Raw genomic sequence first — 24,679 nt, 5'->3', positions numbered from 1 at the left:
GCATCACCTTTGAGCCAACATCCCCACACCACTCCCAAGGCTGGAGAACCCCCATGGAAACAGCCCTGCACAGTCACTGTGCTCCAACAGGAATCCCACCCCACTCCCTGCCACTGGGGCCTGGGCAGGACTGCACTGCACTTGAATCCACAGGGACTGGGTAAGCCACTCAGAATTAACCACTGTTTAATGTAACAATAAATTACATTTTTACAATCAAGGATTTACAAATACATCCAAAAGTTAATATCAAAATAGACGCTTCAACTTTGCCAGTCAGCTCATCTCTGTACAAATAGATACAAGAAGAGGTAGCATTAAAGGCCTTAGAAAATGGCTTTTGGAAAGTTTCATGGACTATTAGCAGTTCTGGAAAGCAATCACCAGTGCAGCCATAGAGGGATGTCAGCTGGAGAGCAGGAGGGACCCAGGCCCACCTTCTAGAAGGATGTGGCAAGAGCGGGATAAGGAGTTTCCCCAAGAGCACTGCTAGCAAGTTTCCACTGTATGAAGATAAAGTGCCTGCTTAAACAAAGCAGAAATGCCTTTTTCCGCTGAAAAGGGGTATGGGACAAACACCTGCATGAGGGTGGGGAGGGTGGGTCGGTCTGCTTTGTCTTTAAGGAAAAACAAGCATCAACCTGCTCCTTTGCCATTCTACATCCTCTCTGAAGCCTTCACTGCACAGTGAAGTCTTCACTGCACAGGACACACACACACACGTATCTGCGGGTCAGTCCTTCATTCCTGGCCTTGCACTCAGCTACTTCCTACCCTTGGGTGACACAACAGATTCCTTTCTCTCACCTGTGACTTGTAAAGTAGCAGCAAAACAAACAGAGGGGCTTCCTATACAACTGTTAACAGCTCAGTTCCTAACATGAGTGTTGGATGCTCAGAGCAGCACAGCACAGCTGCTAAATCCCACACCAGCCCTGCTTCTCCTGGCTATCCATGGCTATCCAGCAGCACCTCACTCAAGACAGAACATTCTAGTAGTGAACAGAATTCTCAGCAGAAATCCCAACATTTAATGTCCACGTGAAACTGTGTTTTCCCTTCAACCCAAACCAGCACCTTCGAGAAGAAAAGCCGGCAGGGCTCTGGCTCCTCCAGCACTTCTCTCCTCCCCTGGAGGAGGCGGAGCTCAGGCGGCTGAGCCCGGCTCAGAGCCAGCCCCGGCTCTCGGCTTCCCTGTGCACGGACGCCCGGCACTGCTCCAGCGCCTGCTCCAGCTGTGCCAGCTGGCAGCACCCCACTTCCAGCCTTTCCCTGGGAAACAGGAGAGAAAGGTTAGCAGGACACAGCACAACAGGAATCTTTACCAATACTCCTTAAATTTTCAAAGATGTTTCCATCAAACTGAAGCAGCAGCAGTGACTTTCACACTACAGCTGCTAAATCTGAGGAATTCACATGAGCTCCTTACTACAGCCAACCCACAGCTGCCACAGGCAGAACTCCCGTTCCCTTCTAGGGCACGTAAAGTGGAACAATTGTCAGGGAACAATTGATGTCACTGACATCAACCTTCTGCAGAGATCTGGGATTCTGGAAGGTTCACTTCAGCCATCCTTCATACACTGACATATCCTGTACTCACACTCAAAGTAAGGATCTGGATACACCCCCTTACGACTTAGACCCTTTCAAAAGAGTATTCTCGACCTGATCACATGCCCTTAGAATCTTTTGTAAACATTTCTCAAAACACCATTTAAAAGCTGCTCCTCAAAAAAGGAAGAAAACCTCAATCACTGAGTTCCCCAAGCACAGCCTGAGGGCTGCCAGGGAAGTCTCCAGAGTTTTACTCTGCAGAGCACAAATTTCCACACAGTGTTTTTTTATGCCTGTATCCATACAGGTCTAGAACTGTCAACTTGTGGGCGTAAAGCTTTTAAACTATCTTTTATTACTGATTCACATACTGAATGTCCCCCTCCCTGAATAACTTTGTTTCCTGATCTTGCAATCTGCACATTGAATCTCACAGAAGATTTAGGAACCCAGAATGAATCCAGGCAAAGGGAAGCTTTTTAGAATCATTCACTCTCCAGCCTTTCACTCAGCCAATCCTGGCCAGTGAGAGCTCATTCAATATCCACAAACAACAAAATCCAGTTACCTGTCCTTTATTAGCCAGCTCAGAATTATTAAAAATCCATGATGGCATTTTAGAAACCTCCCAGAGCCTGGACTCACAAACCTTCAGTGACACAAATTCCTAAAGAAATGAGCCAGAAACCACTGGCAGAGGAAAGAGGGCTCAACACCTCCATCAGCTGAAAATAACCAAGTAGGCACTGATGCCTCAAGTCCAATTTAATTCCTGTCCTCTTATGCTCTGTGTTAATCAGGCATTAAAATTTAAAAAGGAATTTAAAAAATCCCTCATTTATTTTTCCCTACACTATTCCTACCCAGATGATTCCTCTCATGGTACCTTGGTTAATACAGGTGAAAAAGCTGCCTCAAGCCCCCAGTGGGGTCAGTAACTGGCTCACCTGTAGAGCTCCTGTGAAACACATTCATACAGCTCCTCAGCAGTGAATTTCAGACTGTTATTGATCTAAAACAAAGATGAAAGAATTAATATAGTCATTCATCAAGTATCATGTGTCTTCTACAATTATACAGTAGGAATAGCAGATACAGTTCATGTATTCCCTAGCAGGCTCTCATGTTGAGACAATGCATTAAAAAAGTTATCCTGTAATAAAATGCAATATTATAAATTCCATCCCCATTTTCTAACCACTTCTGCACAAAAAATAAAAGATCTTAAGTAATTTTTCTTTCCCCTCTTAAATTACCCTACAGTTTTATTTACATATACATATATATAGATATATGTGTGTGTATCTCAAATTAAATAACCTCTGACTTGCATCAATTCCAAAAATATATGTGAAGGTCCAAACCCCAAATATATTTCCCTGCACAGCAGAGCACTGCAAGCCTGAAATATCTAACATATTAAACAGAAATATTCTACTGAAAACATTAATTTCAAGGCTTTTTACTCTCAACAGCAAGTCATTCACACCAAGTGAGCACTCAGCAAATCACACGAACAATTCAAATAACTGTTCCAATCCAACCAAAATCTATCTTTATATTCAACAACTAATAAATAAGAGCAAATAATCAAAATTCTTAATGGAAATACAGTGATGAGACATGACCTCAGAGCTTGAATTAAAAGCTGTATGTGAAGTGATCAAACACCAAAAAAAGTCATACCTCATGTCTTCTGAGGAAGCTATAGAGGGTCCAAATATCTTGGAAACTGCTGGTTGGGGTTAAAATTCTGAAAAGAAAAGTTTGGGGATGGCTTTAAAGAAAGTAGAAAATAAGTCTATGAAAGAGTTAAAAAAATAAGTCAGAAATCTTCAAGGGAAAAAAATTACTTGGACAAAATGGAAATTATGAACTTTGAACAATTTTCCCTGCCACTACTCTAACAGAATTAAAGAGCTTATTATTTCTGTGAGGACTTTTCTGGAGGCTTTTTCTAATTAAAAATTCCCTCCATGTCTTTATGAGGCATTTCTGAATGAGGGAGGAGGGAAGAAACCCAGCACTAATTGAAAGGCTTTTGGTGCCCACCAGTGAGGCCCCTGGGCTAATACACAACATTCCCACCCCAGCTTTAACTCATTCCCTTCAGATTCCCATGTGCAGCCCAAATGCTTCAACTCACTTTCCATTTTTGCTACTTTTAATAATCACCAGTTCCCACCCAAATACTGCCAAGGGCCAATGGGATTAGCAGCTGAAGAGAGGTGGCTTTCAGGAAGCACCTTGATGGACACCCTTTTCCACAAGCTCCAAATCCAATCCAGTAAAGAAGTTGTTTTTTAACAAAATTAATTATCCTCATCTATTCAGGCAGATACAATTCAGTTCCACTTTAGTGTAACTTCATTTGCATTTACCAGGAAAAGCAGAACACTCCTAAATGCTGCAAAACATACTTTAAAATCAACACAAAATTAAAACACAAGTAACACCTTATATATATTAAAAATACTGAGAAAATTCTGGATTTTTAAGTCTTACATAGTTAAATCATAATTAAGATAATGACTAAACTTGGAAAAATAAAATCTTTTGGGGAAAGCTCTATTTACTTTCCCATGGGAAAGTACCCAAATTCTCTCCTTCCTCTTGCAAGCTGTAAGATTCATTTATAAATGAATTAATTAGGAATTGAAAAAAACCAGGAAAGTAACAGAATAACTTTAAAATACCAGTTAAAGGACCCTGTGTTTGAAGCAGGCTGGAAGACCATGACACAGCACAGGATTTACTGTAGAGTCCACTCTAAAAGCAGAGTATCCACTGCTTTTTCTCATAATTTTTCATAGGAATTGTCACCAAAAATTAGTCATGCATTCTTCCCCCCACTTAAGAAGCAGTACCCAAAATGTTTGCCTTAAACCTGCCAACTACAAGTCAGGAAAGGAACCAACTGGCTGCTCTGCCTAAAAACACCTCAGAACCTTCCCCGGGCACCTCAGCGACAACTGGCTTTGACAGCAGAAAACCCCAGCACGAAGAAGCTGCCAGCAACCCTCCATGGAAACGCTGGGAATCCTGGCAGCTGGAACTGCACAGCAGCTCCCATTCCTCCCCAGCAGCTCCCATTCCCCCACATCAGCTCCCATTCCTCCCCAGCAGCTCCCATTCCTCCCCAGCAGCTCCCATTCTTCCCCAGCAGCTCCCATTCCTCCCCAGCAGCTCCCATTCCCCCACATCAGCTCCCATTCCTCCCCAGCAGCTCCCATTTCCCCCACATCAGCTCCCATTTCCCCCACATCAGCTCCCATTTCCCCCACATCAGCTCCCATTCCCCCATAGCAGCTCCCATCCCAGCTGCTCCTCTCCCCACAGTGGTTCAAAAGCAGAGGGTGGAAATCCATGGAACCACTTGGCCTTTCCATCAGCACAGCCTTGCAGAACCACACTACAACACCCCCATTCTGTACTTCAGCTTCAACCTAAGAACTCCAGTGTGGTTCTACAGAATTTTCTGGAAATATTGAGCATGTGAGGTAAATAAAGGAATGTCACAGAAAGACCCATTACTATGGATATCTGCCACCAATTGGAGGTTAAATGCTGTCTTGGGGGCAGGAGGAGAAAAGCAGACAGTCACATTGGGTGATTTTATCTCAAGTGCTTCCCAAACCACTCCCAATGTTTCTTTATTTCCTGTCCTGTCACTCATCTCATGCCAAACACAAGGTGTAAGATACAATAATAAATAGAAATGGATAGGATATAGATCAAAATGTGCACAGAGAAGATCTGTGAGAAAGCAAAGCCTATCTGGAATGGACCAGAAATGAACTTATCAAGTAGAAGTGAAAAAGCCCAGCCCACAAGCCAAGTGGCAGCGAAGGCAGGCCAGCCTTCCAGGTGTTCCAAGACCCCATGAGGGCAGGGACAAGGGAGGTCTGGTGGGACTGTGTGCAATCCCCTGTGACACCCTGGGGAAGCTCTGCCCCCAGGGCTGTCCCACTCAGCTGTCCCTCTGTCACAGCTCAGGCTGGCAGAGCTGGCACAGAGCCTTAACCACTTACCAAACCCAGAGCTCCATCTAAAAGGCTGGCACCTGATGGCAGAAAAGGCAGCCTCACCATTAACAGCCCCTTTTAATCTCACTGCCTGAACATCAAGGAAGCAAAGGAGATGGGAAATGGGAACCCCAAAGTTCTCTGTGGCCCAGTCCCAACTCCTCACTGAGCTGCACCAGGGCCTCCAGTGGGGTTACAGCCACCAGCACAGGCCAGGGCTTGCTTCCACAGCAGCCAGCTGGGAAATCCACCAAAGCCAAGCTTGTGCCTTCTATCCCTGCAGAAATGTCCCAGCCATCAGCCCCTGCTGGCACCCCTGGCTCTACAGGCTCAAAGCACCATGCCTTCTACAACCCCATGTTTGAGAGCTTTCTGCTTTTCAGACTGCTCTAAAGGCACCACAGTGTGAGCAGCTGCACAGCACCACCTCTGCCCTGCCCCGTGGGGAGCACTGCCCACTCCAGCTCTGTTTGAGCTTTGTTTCTTGCAGCTGTCATTAAAATTGGCACAACAGAACATTTCAATTTGGGCCTGACAGCAAAGAGGGCTGCAGGTAAGTTCAGTTTCAGGTTTCACCTAAATGCATAAAACCATGAAGATCACACAAGTGGTGACTGGAATGTCTGATACTTTTTGAACAGAGAGCTAATCTCCATTTTACTTTCAAAAAGAGACTGTGTGCAGAGAAGATTAAAGGCAGAGCTCCTCATACAGCAACTTTATGGCAGAAATTATTAACTGAGACAAGAGCCTAAGGAAATGAAGGCAATTCTCTATTGAGACATCAAGGAGAGGAGACCTCAATTCCTCCACTGACCAGCTGAAAAAATAAAGAGGTCACTTTCTCTGCATCTGAGGAATTCTGTACTAAAGCTTGTAACACTGCAGAATTGTTTTTAAATTATTTCAATTCAGTGATCAGTTCTGATATAGTAACACTCTCCTGCACTACTGAAATCTTAAGAAATTACACTTTTAATTTACAAATGTTTATGGAGTCCTGGACTAAGCCACGTATTTCCAAACCATTGGGAGTGCAAGAGAAATTCAATTTAGATATAATATTAGAAAAGCAGAACTCAGGCTCCTTATGCAGTCAGTAACAGACAAATATTTTACAGGTGACAGCATATTAGTATAAATATTTAAGAGGCCTGTATCTAAGTGTATATGCTATAATCTGTGTGTGATTTTCAAGTTGGCATATGAACAAAAAAATTCTTTCTTAGACAAGAGATGAAAAGAAAAAATCCAACTTGAAATAACTGCATCAATTCACCCAAGACTGAATTTTCTTTCTTTCCTATGAACAAGGATTTCTTATATAAAAGAAACCTGGCAGGAAACATGAAGACAATGTCCAATTCCCTAGGGCTGCATAAAGAAGCTTAGAATCACAAGTTCTATTCAGCTGAGGGTAAACATCAGCTTATGTAAACCCTTATTTTATTTTAAAGAGTTAATTTAAGAGACCTTAAATAAGGTGCCCCAGTTAACTGTTTCGAAATAATACCCAACCCAAATACAAATATAAACCACCAGTGAGAACACTCACAAATCCTCAATCCAAAGTTATTTAAAATCATGTAATGGTTTCACAGTTTTACTGGGTGCTAAATTTCACAGGTTTCATAGCTTTGCCCATTACCAACAGTAAAGGGATATAGTTAGAACATGCTAACTGTACTGATTAGTCTTAATTTCAGAGCTGTCATTGCTGGCATGCGGAATTGTGCAATACAAAACCTATCTGCTACCAGTCCTGTTAGAGGAAGAAATCAAGACAAAATAAAAAAAATCTGCAGAGTGTTACAGAAATCACCAGAACAGGGTAACATGCCAAAAGCTGTTACTGACACATCTTCAATGAAACAGCTTTTTTTTTTTTTCCTTTTCTGTACCTGTATTTGTCATTAACATGTTCTGGCCATCAAGACTGAATAGCTGGAGTAGTGCCACTGGTGTAGTATTTTTTTATGCTTAAGGGTATCATTATATTTATCTCAAAAAGCATTATCATGTTTTTCTAGTTGTTTTTAACAATCTGAAAATCTAAACTTTTAATGCAGTTGAACTTTCAACATAATTTACTGGTAAAACTTCCAAACTTTCACAAGATATTTTTTCTCTTCTTTGTTCTGGACAGCAGGGATCAGAAGGAACCACAGAATGAGCTGTATTTTATCACTAAAAGCTGTGTTACCTCCAAATATTCAAGACAGAACTTTGTCACTATTTTTTCTCCAGTGCCCCCTCTTCTGCAATCATGCCATTAGATTAAGTCACTGACATTTCTTCAAAAATCAAGAAAAATAAATATGCTGCAAAGTCAGTTTTAGAGCAAAATGAAAGTGAGGTGTCTCTGCCCATGGCCATGGCAAGGGGTGGAAAGAGATGAGCTTTAAGGTTCCTTCCAACCCCAGCCATTCTGATTCTATGAAAATTTCTGAATTTTTGCTTTAATACTTGGTAATAATCATAAAACTACATTGAGACATTAACCTGGCTCCTGGCTCTTTGGAAAAGCTCCTCAGAACTCTCCAACTCCCTTAAATTCCTCTACTCAAGGCCAATGCAGCAAATGCTTGGTGCAAATTCTCCCTTTTTCTTGCTCCATGATGCCACCTACTGCAAACCTGCACATCAGAGCAGGCATTTCCAAAGAGTCTAGGAAAACTACTCCATTCCAACAATCAGCCTGTGTTTTTTTTATTTATTATTAAGAGCTTTTATTTTTTCGGAGCTCTCCCACGAAGAAAACCAACAGTTGTCAATGAAACACCTCTGCAACACAAAAATAACCATTCTGAATATTCCATATTCCCATTTAATCTCATCCACCACATCTATAAACTGATACCACCGGATCTGTTGCAAAACCTTTTGTATCAGAATGAAGAGAGCAAAGTTTAGCAGTAACCTACTTTATTGTAACAATTTCCTTAGAGGGAAAAAAACCCACCAGCAATAAATTGAATCCATCAGCACTCAGCTGCTTAAACTCTCTTTTCTACCCATATTTTTCTGCTTCTGCTTTTATAGAATTTTGATCATTTACATTTGAAAGAGGGACTGTAATTCTTTGAATGGATCTATATTTCACTGTCATGAAAAAAGAACTAAGCCAAGACAACACAGGAGGTTCCTTATTCTTCCTGAAACTTCCAATTTTTTTGTGCTGTAAAAAAAATAGCACAGGGATGGGGCTCCCCCTACCAGAGGCTAGGGTTAGATGGGATATTGGGAAAGTATTGTTCCCTGTGAGGGTGGGCAGGCCCTGGCACAGGGTGCCCAGAGAAGCTGTGGCTACCCCTGCATCCCTGGAAATGCCCCAGGCCAGGCTGGATGGGGCTTGGAGCTACCTGGGATAGTGGAAGGTGTCCCTGCCCATGGCAGGGATGGCACTGGATTTTAAGCTCCCTCCCAACTCAAACCACTCTGGGATTCTGTGATTCTGTGAAGACAGAGGGAATATTATCTTGCCTAAAGAGAGAATACAGCTGATTGTCATTGTTATGGCTGTCATGAAGAGCACCTGAACTGGGAACAGTTCTTTACATCCCTCACTCTATTGGAACTTTGCCCCCACCTGAGTGGGCCTCACATTTGAAACACAAATGCCCTGAATTATTCAAAGTTCCTGCCATCAAAACTGATGCATTAATCATAATCATTAATAGCTCCAGTTACACCTGAGGAGAGGTGACTTGCTGCTCAAACTGGAAAACAAATCCCAGGCATCGAAGGCAATTCCCTGCAAGAGATCTCCACGTCTGCAACACTGCCATGATCTTTTGCTACCATTGGTTCAAGGCAGCCTTGACAGCAGGATTTTTACTGCAAATGATGTCACCAAGCACACTAGAATGAAGAGTGGTTTGGTGCTGAAGTCTTTGAGACTTCTGTGACTTCAGGTGCCTGTCACACATTTTGTGCCCAGCTGCAGTGCTCACCTGCCAATGCCCTCTCGGATGTCCTTCACTGCTGCCAACAGCTTCTGCAGGCCCAAAAAAGCCTCCTCAAACGAGGCCTTGGCAGCCATGGTCACTGAACTGGGGTCCAGCTTCTGGAATAGCTCAATACTGAAATTCAAAATAAACAAAGAAGAGACAGAAAAGCAGTTAAAAAAGCTCTGACATAATAATTTGCAGGCTCCCAACTTTTCTGTGACAGGTTGTCCAATTTTTTTGACCAATTTTTTTTTGGTCAATTTAGATTAATTACGGGTAAAAAAGCAGAGTTTCTAAAGTGTGCTTGTTTGAAAGTTATCTAAGGTCATGTGTTTCTGAGTCCCTTTAGCAAGCTGTACCTGTACAAGTTCATGGTGTTCCAAACACCTTCCAGGACCAACCAGATTTCCTGGTGCCTGTTTTCCTGAGCCACATGAAGGCTGGGCTGTAGCTCTTTTTCCTCAGTTCTTTGCAGATTAGGCATTGTGGCTTCCATTTTTTCACACGCAGCATTTTCTGAAAGAACCATGATGTCTTCTGATAAATCCTGCTCACTGTCTGCCCTCACCTTATAAAACAGTTCAGCAAACAAATAATCAATGTATTTGGTTCCTAACATCAGAAAACCAGAATCTACACACTTCTACAGGTCTTTTTAAAGCAATGCTCAAGAAATCAAGGCTGAACTCTTTAAGTCACCTTGGTTACTGTCTCTGCATCCAAAGCCTCTCTTGACAGTTTGGGCTGGAAAGGACCTTAAAGCCCATCCAGTCCCACCCCTGTCAAGGGCAGGGACACCTTCCACTATCCCAGGTTGCTCTAAGTCCCATCCAGCCTGGCCTTGGACACTTCCAGGGATCCAGGGGCAGTCACAGCTTTCCTGGGCAACCTGTGTCAGGGCCTCCCCACCCTAACAGGGAGGAATTTCCTTCCTGACAAGTTTTCAAATTCAGACAGAGCCCGATTCTCATGATAGCAGAACATCAGGTTCAGGGCTGACTGCACTGCACATAGGTCCCAGCACAGTTGACTTCTGAGCTTTCTTTCCCTTTCATCCTTTCCAAAGACAACAAAACTCTTTACAGCTGTTCTGACCTGTCTTCTTTCCCATAAATCAAAATATTTCATCCATGCTCATGACTCCAGTTTTTATGTCATTACATACAGAACTGACAGTAACCATAAACCAAGATAGTTGGAATTTCCTCCACAGCAACTCAAGAGCTGAGCTGGGAGTGAAGACCAATTTCTGAGAACACAAAAGGGGCCAGGACAACCACCACAAACCATGTGATACAAGGGAGTCCCTTCTTCAGCTACAAAGACAATGAAAATTGAAATAACACACTTAAGATCAGCAGTATATCCATGTAATACCCATGTCATAAGAAGAAACAGCAAGTTTAACCTCTAAGGCCCATCAGATACAAATGCAATAGAAAACTAAGACAAAATAATGGCTTTCAGTCACTATTCCAATACTAACACATTTATTAGGGAAAAAAATGTATCAGCACATATTCACTGCATGAAAATAAAAGCTAAAGTCAGGGTTTCTTCATTTTGAAAACACCCCAGAAACATTTCCTAGAATAATCAGTGGAAGTTATGGGAAAAATTAAGAAATCTAAGCCAGGTTTGGAGCACAGAACAACTTGAGGATGGGGTGAAGTGGACAAACATCAAAGCTGCCCTTACCCCCCCGAGGGTCTCACACAGTTTTGCCACTTCAGCATAAGCCTGGGGCAGGACACCGTTGTAGTCTGACCTGCAGCTGAAAGCATGGAGCAATTGTTTGGATTCCTGGAGTAGGATATGCACTGTTGAGGAGTCAAATGGTTTATCTGATGTTTAGACATGAACGTAAGAGGGAGGAAAAAAAAAAAAGTAAAGATTTAACAGTCTTGGCAAGCAACTTTAATACTCCAATACCTAGACTAACAGAAACACATGAAAAGCCTAGGAAAATGGTTCAGAAGCATCAGGTACAACAATCTCAGAGAAACGTGCATGAGATTGCTCACTCCTTAACCAAGTCCTCCAAATTTATCCTGGGATCTTGCACAAGGATTAAGTGGCATATCTAAAATAATTCTGCAGAACAGCAATATCCCAAGGAGGTAGAACCAAGAAATCACAGGATATCCTGAGTGGGAAGGGACACACAGGATCCTGAAGTCCAACCCCTGGCCCTGCCCAGACACCCCAACAACCACACCCTGTGCTTCCCTGGGAGCGTTGTCCAAACCCTCCTGGAGCTCTGGCAGCCTTGGGGCTGTGCCCATTCCCTGGGGAGCCTGGGCAGTGCCCAGCACCTCTGGGGGAGTTCAACAGGTCTGTCTGTCCAAATCAAATGCTCAAAGACATCTTTAAACAAATTGAAGGTTTGTGGGGGTTTTATTTTTGTTGGCTACTTTTTAAAACAAACCTCCCTGCCCTCACATACCATATTAAATATCCTTTGCTCCTCCATACATTTTTTGGTAAATGCAGATAATTTGGTCACACAATATGGGGGCAAAGGAGGGAAAAGGATTATTTGCTTTTTAAAAATAATTCAGACTTTGGTGACCATTAATACACACAGTCAGTTCTACAACTCAAACCAGAACATGGAGGCTTTTTACAAGTTTACAATTAACTTTCTCAGGGACTTACCTGCATAAAGGTGTTTAGAAAGACATTCAATAGTTGAAAGTAAACTCCTTGGCACCACATAACCAAAAACAGCCATCCAGTGTTTTTTATAACATTTCAGCAGGTTTGCTAAGGTCCATGGTGGCTTCAGATAGAGGATCTGGAAGAGAGTATGGTATAAATACAAAGGCTGGTTTTCATTTAGACATATTTCTGTACATCCCACAACTGCTCTGTTCTTCAAGAATGTGATGATTTGTTGACTGCTGAAGGAGAAATTCAGTGATTCCTCAGAAATAAGACCAGATTTAAACAAGTTTACCTATTAATAAAGATTTCATTCAGCAGCACCAGGGGTCAAACAGTGATGATGCTCATTCAGAAGTAATGCACAATCAGTCTCATGATTTGTGGTTCCCCATGCCTCAAAAACTCTTAATACTTTTTATGTCAAAACTGATCTAATGAGTTACTTGTGCACAAAAGCCAACAGTAACAAGAAAAAAAAGAACAACAGTAAATATGCCTTTGATTTTCCAGTAGTGTTACAAAATAAAAATAAACACTGTGACTATTTACACATGAAGTAACATACTTGTATTGCAAAACAGTTGAGAATTCACTACTATCAAGTGAAACTAGTGTGTGAAGATATGTTTTAAGAAATTAACTAAGTGAATAGAGAAGTGATTAAAATCTTAGCAGCTAATCAGGGCAGCTTGGGAAACAACAGTCATCTCATGATTTTGGGGGATTTTTAAAGCCATAGAGGCTTATCTGCAATAAATGTAGTTTTAACAACACCCCACCAGCTATAAAATGGAATCTAAAGTAAAGGATGGACGATTTGAACGTGCCTTGACTTAGTACATGGGTATTTATTTTCTGCAAACCATACATTTGCAAGCATGTTCGGAAGTCTCATTAGTACCCTTGTCATTCTGTATCTGCACTGGAATCAATTTAGTTGTGACCAGTTTCACAGTGGGGAGAAACAGTTCTGGTGGGAAAAAATGCCTGCAACAAATACCCTGATATTATACAGAACATGATGGAATGATTTCTTGGAGGATGTATTTACAGTGTAGGGTTTTACTTGAGTAGAAAAGCTGAAACAGAATTTTAATGCCACTAAAAAAAAGAATTCTGAAACTTCACATTGAGAAAACAGCAGCCTATGTTACTATGTCATTAAAATTCCATTAAAATACTGCACGGGTTGCACACTAGTGGTCAAACAGGATAATCTTGCTATAAAATGAAATATTAGAAGTGAACACTGAGCTGTTCCCTGTCAATTATATCAGGGACCTGGATGACTTGGGTTTGGCTTGGCACAGGTATAAATAGCAATAAAATACCAAGGACATTTAAACCTTTCAATAATCAAAATATCAAGCAAGATGATGTAAGAAACCACCTCCATCCACAGGTTTCCAAATGCAAGTTTCATTTCAGTCTCCAAAATACAAGACAAAGCTTCTCCTAAGTTCTTTTCAAGGTCTGGAAGCACATTTGGGAATTGTGCAGTAAAATCAGCATCAGCTCTTGTCTTTCCAAATTCTGTATCTGTCAAACCAATGACACATAAGGTATTTACTGAAACTATTTATAGCTATAATTTATTGAAATTATTTATATCTAATTCATGTTGATGGCACATAAAGAACCAGTCCCCATAAATAAAGACAGACTGCTGATGTGCTACACCTAATTAAGTTCCAAGTATTTCTAGTTATACCCACTTGTACTGTGTATTTTTAATTAAGAGCTACTAACCAAGAAGGTTTATTTCCCCAGAGTATTACTCATTAGTGACCTCACTCCACATTTCTTTTTTCCTTAAATAATTTAGATCATATACAACCAGCAGGATTATCAGCAAGCACAAGAGGATCACTTCTGATCTCTGTGAGCTATAACTGTATCTTTGGAAAATTGAAAAAAACCTTCTTCAGTCCCAAAAAGTTCAGGACTCCTGTTAAATTACTCTAAACACAGGAAATTAATGCAAAGGTATTTTCTATAAAATAAAAATACATCTTATTTGAATTTCCTAGAACTCTGAGACAAATGGCTTAACTAATGTCTCAAACTTTCAGAAAACCTTTGAAAAAACCTTCCCCAAACAAAAAGCATTCCTAAGGATTCAAAGCACAGGAAAACTGAAGGTATAGTAGCAACTGTTCTTCCTCTACCCCACTGATTTTTACAAACTCACAAACCACCATATTCCACAGACTCACCCTGCTCTGGCTGCTGCAGCTCCTCAGAGTTATGGGGCCTGTTTGCATTCACATTCTGCAGAGCAGTGACCAGATCAGCTTTGCAGAATGCCTTGACCTCACTCACAATGGCTTTATTACACAGATTTTTATCATCCCTAGAAAATAATTAATTGCTGTCAACAAAGGAATAAAAGCAGCACACTGTATTTGGAAAACTTATTTTGTGAACTTCATTATATAGACGAAGTTCTCTTTCTCAAGCAATTAGAAGCAGTTCAAAAATTAAACCAGAAAATTAAGTAAAAATGAGAAACATACTGAGACGTGTTTCAGGGTCTAGGTTTAAGAAAGCAATAGCTATAATTACTGCAGCAGTGATTACAGCAGTAATGCTTAGTTGCTATGATCTCAGAAAGCAAACCAGGCAGTAATTCTAAGACAGTACTATCTTTTCTGATGGCTACAGTCAATTCTCCTTGTTGAGACCCTTTTTAACTATTCTGTTGGCCAAATCTTTATCCCGGATGCCACTCTGAGGTTCTGCTCCAGCAGAACTATTTTAGAAATCCAGGACAAAGTTGCACACCAGTACTTTCTCAAAAATTCCCATTGCTTATATTGGTAGAGGATAAAGGGATTTTTGCATGAAAACCAGTTCTGAAGTCACCTCCTGGTTTTCGATCAGTGAAACCTAAAATCACCATCACTACCCTATGAATACTGTGACAAATGGCACTTTCAGCAGCCACCTCTGTCAGCCTGAACAATCCAAATGGTGCTCAGAGTTTTAACCCCACTCATTGAACAGTGCAGGAACTGGTTCTAGCCAAGACCAGAGCAAGAAAAGCCAAGGAGTATTAGTCCTCCAAGCTGGCTTCACCTGCTTGTATCAAATTCAGAATCAATACCCAGAGGTCAGCTGCTATCCTCACAAACAGGAACAGCAGCAAATCCATCCCCAGCTTCCCTCTTTCTAAGATTAACCCCTTCTTTGCTTCTGCTCACATGGCTGGGAATGGAGATAAAGTCTCTAACTGGATCTCAATCCTTAATTCATGTATTTTTTTCTGTTTTGTAACTTCAGCAGTATTTTTTATGAGAAGCCAGAATAAAATTTGAGAAACCTATGCTTAAACAAGTTTTAAAATTGAATATTGAAACAAGTTTTAAAATTGAATATTGAGTAAGGTGAATTCTATTTCAGGCCTCAACCTCGTGAAGGTGTTTCCAGCTCCAATTCTAGTAGTTTATATTGTTCTACTCTAGCTTTTAAGAGGGTGATTGCCCTTCCAAGAGCTTACTTCAGAAAGTGCTCTTTCTTTAAGCCCTGATTTGCAAGCAGTGTGGGAGGAGAGCTAAAGGCAGCCAGGAACTCACGTGCACAGGACGACAAGAGCTTGTGGGAAGAGATTCTGGTACTGCAGGCAGCACTGCAGGACACGGTCATCATTGTTCTCATTGCTCAGCCCATCTGCAAAGGCAGGGCAGACACAGCTGAGGGATGCGGGCACAACTCACCCTCACAAACACCTCAGTGCACTCATGGTGCTCTTTGGACATTTAACACTCCCCACACAAGAACATAAGTGTAAGGTGAAAGTGAGAAACAACTGGTAAAACAACAGATAGTGGAGACATTCACATGGCACAGCCTTGGCTACACTCTGAAGGCTGCTGTAAGAAATTAGCTCATTTTAATTAGTGAACAGCAGAGTGAAGAAGTCTCCATTAAACTCAGAATTCTAAGGTTGCCACTAGGTGACATGCAAGGATGAAGTACCCAGCACAAATGGATTGCACATATATTACATATTTTTTGAGAAGCCAGCTGCATGGATTGCCCCCACAGTTTGGAATCCTGGCTCTTGAGACACTTGTAGATGAATTGCACTGCAGGGATGGCTTTGTCCCGAACATGCTGCAGCATTTTCCCCTTCTTCAAGTTGTCCAGCTCTTGTAGGACGACCCAGGGAATTATTAATGTAAGTCTATCAACTCCTGGAAGGAAAAAAACCACCACCAATAAAAAAGGTATTCGCAGGAGTGACACAAACTATTACAGAGAACTTTCAATTCAAGCATCATATTTATGCAAGTTCACAACTTTTTCCCAGTAGTTTTCATAGTCCTTGCTCAAGTGAATCTAGTATTTGAAAATGAGCTGAAAAAGGCTAACTTCCCTCTTTCTAATCTAACCTCAATCTGGCACGACACTGATTACATAGAAAAGTGACAGTACCAGGCAAACAAAAGGGAGACAATCTTCATCAGCAGAATACTTTGACAACATTAATAACACATATTTGCACCAATTATCTTGGCACACACCCACCGTAAGATGTTGCAGCAAGGTGAAACAGCAGCTGGAATACCAGGCTGCACACACCCAAGTGACCACAGCAGTCACTGTGCCAAAACAAGCAGTAAAACAAAAGCAGCAAGGGCTTGTGCTCATTGCCAACCAGCACTCCTAAACCAGGAAAAGAAAGTGTGGATATTGGACCATGGTTTTATATTTGTAGGTAAGTATGGCCTGAACTTTAAAGTTTTTATATAAAATGCAGGGGTAAATCAGAAGTTTAACAACTGTTCTGTTGGTCTCCCCATGACAAATACTTCAACTGCTTTCTTTCTCATTCACATTATGAGAAGAGAATTTTGAAAAAATGCATTAATAACCACCTGCTTTACAATAAATAGGGTGGGAATCAGCAGCCTTCTCAACATAGTGGGTCTGGTGCAGGACCAGACACTGGGAGTTGCAGTATTCTAAAAAGGCATCTCAGCCTATATAAGACAGCAGCATTCCTAACCTGGGAGAAGAAATACAGCCTGACATACTCCTGAAAATCACTCAGGACTTAAGGAAAGGTATTTTCCAGGTGGCTGGAATAAGTGTATTCATTAGCTGAAACCATCAAAGCACCCTAGGCATTCTGACAGATTCCAGATGTGCCTACCAAGAACTGACATGCACAATCCCAATCCTACAGACATCAAACAACCAACAGCTTTCCAATAGATCAGAGGCAAATATTAAAGCCAGGGTCTGCATTCTGAATTCCTGAGAAATTGCTCAGTTCTGCCACCTTTACCAAGACAGAAACAAAGCACTGACTGACTGCCCAATGCTTTTTACATTGTTTTATATTTCTAGAAAGAGAAATGCTAAAAGTAGATTAGGAAAGAGTTATCACTAGTAAGGGGTTGAATGCTTAAATTACGTTCTTAGAAAGTGTTAAGACTTATTTACTGCTAAGAATTCAAGCATATTCCTGGGAGTACCTGCCATGATTCTCTGCAGGTACATGGGCTATAAGCACAGTAGGTTCAGCTTCCACAGCTGAGGTTTCCCTAAGATGCAGTTTGTCTGGGTTCACAGAACCAGGCTCTCGAGTGTGTGCTTCTGCCTCTGCATGAAACCTGCTGCCTTTTTAAGGAGCCCAGGGCTTGGTTTCCTTCAAGTAGCCTGAAGCTGTTACAGCATCTGTTTTTCTTACATTATCTTAGTCATCGGAACATATTTACATACCTGGTATGTCCTCAGATTTCAAGGATCTCACAAACTCAAGGTGACTAATCATTATATTTGTGTCAATCACCACTAGGATGTTCAGACCAGAACTAAAGGCCCCTAGGGGAAAAGAGGAGAAAAAAGAGAAACCAGCAGAAAGAATCAGTTGTGTGCTCCCTACTCATACCATCAATAACTGTAATTACTTGTTGCAACTAGAGAGCAAAGCAGATCCAATCATGACACACCAGAAGAAATATTTAAATCCTGTTCTGGAAGATCTATCTCCATGCTTGTAAGCTCTCCACAGGTCTGTACTACAGACAGGGCCATCCTCTTCTCCACACGAGCAACGTGCAAGTCTTCAACTATTTGCATCTACAGTGAAAAAATGAGCATGTGTATAATCCATTGGGAGGGATCACTTCATCATTATTCCCCAGAAAGAAACTTTTGAATTAAAGCTGTTAAAATTGCCTCAAAATGATGTCTGAAAAATTTTAAGTCAGTACAGGAAATGTAAATCCATGAGAACTTCTACATATTCTCCAATAAAGACATCCAAAACATGGCCTAGAAAGATTTATGACCTTTCTACATGGTATTCAGAAATTTTGCTGTATTTTTTTTTTTTTGCTAAACAAAGTGCAAATTTCCTAACAGACACTTCTTAAAAAATATGTCTTTCTTCCAACTAAAAAGTTAGAGGATGAAAAATGAGATAGCTGGAGCACGTGAGCAACTGTGAAGGCCCTTTTGCTGCACATGGTAACAGAAAGACATTCTTTATCTCAGAAAGTTCCTGATTAGCAGCACTTCAGCAAGTTTGCTTAGTTTCTTAAATAAATGCTCCACATTTGAGTGTAGATCATGAGTCAACAATGCCAAATACTAGGAAAGGTCATGGAATTGTCCAGTTACACAACCTCGGTGCCCATGGTCTTTAAGACAACACAGAAGCGTTAAATCAAAGCATTACCAACCTCTTGGTCTGTTTCTGTGCTCTGACTGTCTTGAAGGGGTGGAAAGTCTTCAGAGCTCTGTAGGGAGAATTATAAACACCACAAACACACATCCCACCAACATAACAAAATATCAAGGAATACCGAGGTAAAAGGGATCCCCATGTCAGGAGTTTTGGAATACAGCCATATGGTATTAAACAAGTCCCTCACTCACCTTTGGGACAGGCACAGGCTTTCTGACCTCACCTCCCTGGTAGGAGTCAGATGTGCAGGGGTCCTCAACATTCTAGAAACAAGTAGGAACAACACATGCCTTAGAGGGCTTTTTAGAGAACACTGGATACTCCCAAGTGAATAGGGAACATAAACTACAGTTATTAGCATCTACAGTATCATTTTAATAGGGCTTTGATGCATGGCTTTCTTTTAAATAAATAACAATGGATTACACTGCAAATTCCATTTGAACATTAAGCCCCCCCACACATTTTTTTTTTTTTTTACATTGAAGGTGCTTGACCAGGCTGCCTAGAGGGGTTCTGGAGTCTCTATCCTTTGCCCTGGGCAATGAGCTCTGGCTGACCCTGCTTGAGCAAGGGGGCTGGACTGGATGATCTCCAGAGGTACCTTCCAACCTCAATGACTCCCCAGCTCTGCCTGTAATACCTCCTAGCATACACACAAAATGTTCACACTACCCTAACACAAACTGGAATCTCCAGAGATGCTGGGTATTTTCACCAGAACAACAGCAAAAAACCCCCATGCTCAAGATCCAGCTTGTGTTTGGTTCTGCATCTCAAGCTAAGCTTAGAAATAAACCTGTCACAGATAAAAGGGAAGTTCTGCAGCACACATACCAATTTAGTCCCACATCCACCCCAAACTCCCCAGGCATCACTCTGCTAAGCAATGCTTTGTCTGGCAGCAAGTTTTCATTACTTCAGTTTATTAATTCAAAAAATGAAATAACTGTATCAGCTCAAAACAAAAAAATCAGCTGATTTATACCTAAACTGAAATATTCCACACCCCCAGCAGCAAAGCAAAGCCATGGAAGCATCTGTGCAGACACAGTCCCAAGACCTTTACTCTTCTGGTCTGTTTAACATTTAGCTGAGGAACATGGAAACAAGGTTTACAATAGGATCAGAAAAATCCACCTAGTTAGCTATGAAACCTGTCTGGATTCTGTAAAAAGACAGTCTGCTCATATAAGAAACTATCCTGAAACATCTACATAATACAAAGAATGGGGTTTTCATTACCTGCTTAAAACACAATGCTGGGGCTTCCAAGTCTCCTTCTTTAGTTCCTGAGCGCTCAGGAGCTTTAGGAGAACCAGTTCCGTGTTTCTGGCGCTTCCGAGAGTCCCATCGTGGTGGAGTCTGGGATGAAGAGTGCGATGATCTGTGTTTACTCGTGTACCTCTTTTTCTCAGCCAAGTCCTTATATTCTTCTTCCTCCTCTTCTTCCCAGAAGCTAGATAATGCACTTTGTGCCTTACTGGCAGGTCTATCACCATGCCTAGTCCCTGCAGAGCTGTGAGGTGGCTTTTTGGGAATTCTGATATCTTCACACCGCTTTTTTGAGTCCTCTGCCTTTTTATGTGGTACCTCGTACACAGAGGACTTAAACTTTTCTATCATATCTTGTTCTGCTTTTAGCTTAAGTTTACAGAGTTCAGCTTTCTCTCTCTTTTTCTTTAGTGCCTTGTCCCTCTGAAGTTCAAAGCTGTACCAGAGCCTTTTTTCTTCTACTCCATCACAGCGACAACTTTCCTTGCTGGTAGTTACCACATCAGGAGTGCGGGTGGTTTTGCCATGTTTGATTTCTTTGGCTTTAAACTGGATCACAACTTTCTTCTGCTTTTCAATTTGAATTGAAGAACCATCCGGGCTCTTGCTTCTCTTTGGAGATTTTTCCTGGGATCTTCCATCAGCATCGTGAAAAGCACGAGAACTTCGGTGTCGCTTCTTCTCACGCCCATCTTTCTCTGGTTTGGACCTACAGAAACATGATCAAGAAAGCAATGTAATTTAGCTCAGTTAATGTAATTTAGCTCAGAAAAGAGCAACAAAAAAGGCACCTGCATTTGATTGAGACAGAGCTAAGCATTTATGAGCACCGTATTCCTAAATATGAACTTGAAGCAACAGTTGTCCTTCAGACTAGTTTGATACGGCATTTTTTGGATTTACCTTTCTCCACTCTGTACAGCCATTTTAGCTTTAAGAAAATGGAGAAAAAACTTTTTCTGCATTCACTGTTGGTTTGAGAGACACCCTACACAGTTGAGTTTCTTCTTATCACACAGTTGAGTTTAAACAGCTGTTCAGTGATAAAGGAGGTGTGTTACCTAAAAGCTCAGCTTGGTCACACAGTGCCAAAACACACAGCTTTCAAACTGCTTATCCTGCACTGACTGGGGAACTAGGAAAAGGAACAACAGAGGGGAATATAGTAACATTCTACAGAAATCGTGAACTATATGAAAAATTATTAGGAAACTTTCTTATAAGAGCAGAGAAAATACTCAGTGATTATATTGACTGTGCACTAGGTTTAAAATCTCCAAAGAAATACCATATCTTATTTGGTGAACAGGTTGAAAAAAAAGTTTTCAGCATTAAATGATCTGTGAATGTTATATTTTTAAGTAGTTCTATTTAATGACAGACTGAGGATTTACCTCTGAAGTTCTGTTTCTCCTTTCACAGTGTGCTTGTAAGATCTTGTGTCTTCAGAGTTCTGGAAAAGAAAACTCAGGGGCTTACAGAGGAAACTGCAGTTGAAATAAAAAAACAACCTTCATAAGACAATGTCAAAACTGAGTGGTTTGGCTGTTCAGAGAAACACTAAGGTCAAAGGGTGCCAAGGTCTGCATGCAAAGATAAGGGTGCAAAGGGTCTAGTAGCACTAATCATGGAGCACTTTAATGCTTACAAAGTGATTCAACAGGGTCCACTACAGCAGTGACAATTACAGATCTGAGACAGTAACATTCCTACCATGATCAATTCACAGGCATTCACTCAGGTAAAACCATGTGTCCACTTGTAGTTTTAATACACCTCTGGGTTATACAACTCAGTTTTTCCAAAACCACAGCAAGATGTAGGAAGTTACAACAGAGAACGGTAACGCGTGGATTATTTTGGATAAGGAAGCTCCAGACAGTTCATCCTTTCACAAATAATTCACTCCTTCAATAACTGGGGCTTGCTGACTCAGTGAGGCCATTAGGTCACTGCTGCAGTTGTTTTTCCTACCTTAGCTGGTTTACTTCCACACTGGAGAACACTTAATGCAAAAATCAAAGGCTTGCACAAACCAGGGGAGTCCTAAATTAAGGCAATTCTGAGAACTTCTGCCTGTGGCTGGTTCTGGAGCTGCAGGACCAATACCAGCAATGCAAAGAACAAACAGAATGACAGACAATTCCAAAGGCTCTCCCGGGGGTCACATGCACCCCTGCTGTCCCCAGCAGCTGGAAAGCAGTGAAGGAGTTCCCTTGGGACACGTGGAGCTCATGATGCTGCTGGGACAACTTCTGGTGATAACAAAACCATTTCCAGCTGCTCATTTCTCTCTTCAAGGCCTATTCCCTGACAACTATGAGTTTTCAGGACATTTCTAATATTTCTTTTCAACCTATCTCTTCATTTTCTCAAAAGTTTTCACTTAATTTAATCATCATAAGCAAATTTTCTTACTGCTCCTCTCCTCCCAGCACGATCAGTTTGGGGTGTAAAACACCTCCCACCCATGCTGGGATCACACTGCAGGACACTTGCTCCTGTTAAGAGATTTCCTTATCTTTTTGCTGTTAAAGCTGTATTCTTCAAACTGGTGAGGCATTAGCAATGGCAATAAGCTACAGTATGGGGTTTTAAGCCAAGTGTTTACCCTTTGTATTACAGAAGTAAAAAATCCCCAAACAATAAAGCATCTTAAGATAAGTTAATTTTAGAAGACAAATTGCATAATAGTAAGGAAATCAAGGCAAGAAATAATGGTTACAAACATTTGACTTTGAACAACATTTTTTCTATGATCAGAAAGCTTCTAACATGAATAATTCTGTTCATAACGCCATAATCATGCTCATTTTTTAACAGTTTCAAAAAGTTGTTAAGAAGACAAGTAAAAACTCTCTTACTTTATACACATTCCTTGAAAAATCCAACAGGAAAAAAAATCTAGCAAATTTAAGTGTGGATTTAATAAACTACTGATTTATCAACTATGTATTGCACTTCTGAGTGCAAGTAACTTGTCAGAAGTGGACATATACAATAAAAAATAATAGGAAGCGACACACAAGTATGACCAAAAGGTGACAACTCCTGTAGCACCTGCATTTTACAAGTGATTCAGTGAAAGCTGACTCACTACATACAAGTATGTACTAGAATATGCTGAGAATTTTGGTCATTAATTTATGTCCCACTGTGTACAAAGAAATGCACGAGTCGCTCATCAAAAGTATAACTTGTGGTTAATCAGAAAATTAGGATATATGATCCAAGATACAGAACAGTCCAAGAAAACAGCACTGGTTCCAGGACCAGTATTAAACCCAACTTTCCTCAAACAGAAAGATACACTGAAATGAAAGAGTCTTTTATTTTCTGATACCCATACTATTCACAGCCTCTGAAGAAAAACACATTTATGTGCCCAGCTCAACCCTCCTGCTGTTCTTTATGATGCTGTCTTTAGATTAGACTCATCCTTCTACCACAAGGCTGCTAAAGAATGTTCTCTTGAATGTAGGAGATTGAATTAAGATACAAAAGTAATAATATTTCTGCCCCTACTTTGTCATCCTGGCCATCTGAAGAGACTTCCTTTCCAGATAACTTCTTCAGCTTCTTTTTAGACATCTTCAAATCCTACAAAAAAAAAAAGGGTGTTGTCTTTATTGCTTAAGTTTTTAGATCCAGATGAGATAAAAATAAGTTTTAACTGCACAGAGAAAAATACTTTATAATAGTTCTCTTTTGTTTTCTCATTACAGAGACACAGCAGATCTCAACAGGGTTAATTAATTATTCACATCCGAGGGGACACCAGAGCAGAAAGGACAGCAATTACACCTCCTCAGAGATACCTATTTTGTACCAGCAAACAAACAAAAACTAGCATTCTTCAACACTGAGTCGTATAACCAAGTCTTAAGACCATCAGACATTGTCAGCCCAGGGCGGTGTTGGAGTCCTCATCCCTTCAGGTGCGCAGAGAAGGCCTGGACGCGGTGCTCTGAGCTGTGCCACGCTGGGGATCGGGCACAGCTTGACTCGATGGGCTTGTTGGGCTTTGCCAGCCCAGCTGCAGCTGGGACTGCCTGAGGCAGTGCCGACTTGCGGCTGCCACCTTCGGCCCCTCCCGAGGATGGAGCAGTCACACTGACACCCCGACACCCCGACAGGAAGCTCAGGGGAGCTGTGGAAGGCTCCACCCGGAGCTCCCAGGGCCCGGACCCGAGAGGGGAGGCCGGCAGCGGCTCCGCCCTGAGGCGCGGCAGCCCCAGGCTCGGAGGGAGCCTCCCGCGGGCGCTGAGGGGCGGCGGCTCCTGCCCCACTCCCTCCGAGGGGACAGCCCGCACGGCACCGGGGGCGCTGCCAACACAGCTTCCCTGCCCTTCCCTTCCTCCTCACCGCGCTCGGCCGCTCCCCGGCGGGCCCCGCGGCGGTCGGGGCCGTTCGGGCGGCTCGGGCCGTGCCCGGCACGGCTCCGCGGCCCCGGCGCGGCTCCTCCTCCGCCGCGGTGCGCGCCGGGCCGGCCGGGCGCGCTGGGA

The 24,679-nt window shown here is 41.8% G+C and overlaps 1 protein-coding gene across 5 annotated transcripts; it reads right to left on the bottom strand.

The window, feature by feature from the left end:
- Nucleotides 1–169: 169 nt before the first annotated feature.
- SWT1 (SWT1 RNA endoribonuclease homolog) lies at nucleotides 170–24,651 on the bottom strand. 5 transcript variants are annotated; one of them, XR_014957101.1, is made up of 19 exons: nucleotides 24,540–24,651; nucleotides 23,700–23,774; nucleotides 21,569–21,627; nucleotides 20,145–20,883; nucleotides 19,091–19,162; nucleotides 18,895–18,951; nucleotides 18,160–18,289; nucleotides 17,930–18,031; nucleotides 16,207–16,395; nucleotides 15,775–15,868; nucleotides 14,416–14,552; nucleotides 13,590–13,738; nucleotides 12,191–12,329; nucleotides 11,231–11,376; nucleotides 9,892–10,048; nucleotides 9,536–9,664; nucleotides 3,244–3,310; nucleotides 2,505–2,569; nucleotides 170–1,272 (listed from the first exon to the last, which is right to left on the bottom strand). XR_014957101.1 is itself a non-coding variant. In XM_021525131.4 (19 exons), the coding sequence occupies exons 2-19, from the start codon at nucleotides 23,763–23,765 to the stop codon at nucleotides 1,167–1,169; spliced, it is 2,655 nt and encodes an 884-aa protein (XP_021380806.4). In that variant the 5' UTR covers nucleotides 23,766–23,774; nucleotides 24,540–24,649; the 3' UTR covers nucleotides 170–1,166. The 5 variants fall into 5 exon arrangements, 4 of the variants coding, with proteins under 4 accessions (XP_021380806.4, XP_085442728.1, XP_085442725.1 ...); XM_021525131.4 differs by having other exon boundaries at nucleotides 9,892–10,100; nucleotides 24,540–24,649; XM_085586602.1 differs by lacking the exon at nucleotides 11,231–11,376.
- Nucleotides 24,652–24,679: the final 28 nt, after the last annotated feature.

The sequence above is a fragment of the Lonchura striata genome, chromosome 8 (assembly GCF_050655825.1).
Source record: "Lonchura striata isolate lonStrDom1 chromosome 8, ASM5065582v1, whole genome shotgun sequence".
Classification (NCBI taxonomy): Eukaryota; Metazoa; Chordata; class Aves; order Passeriformes; family Estrildidae; genus Lonchura; species Lonchura striata.
The sequence above is the reverse complement of the archived record's forward strand: the minus strand, read 5'-3'. Positions and strand labels throughout refer to the sequence as shown.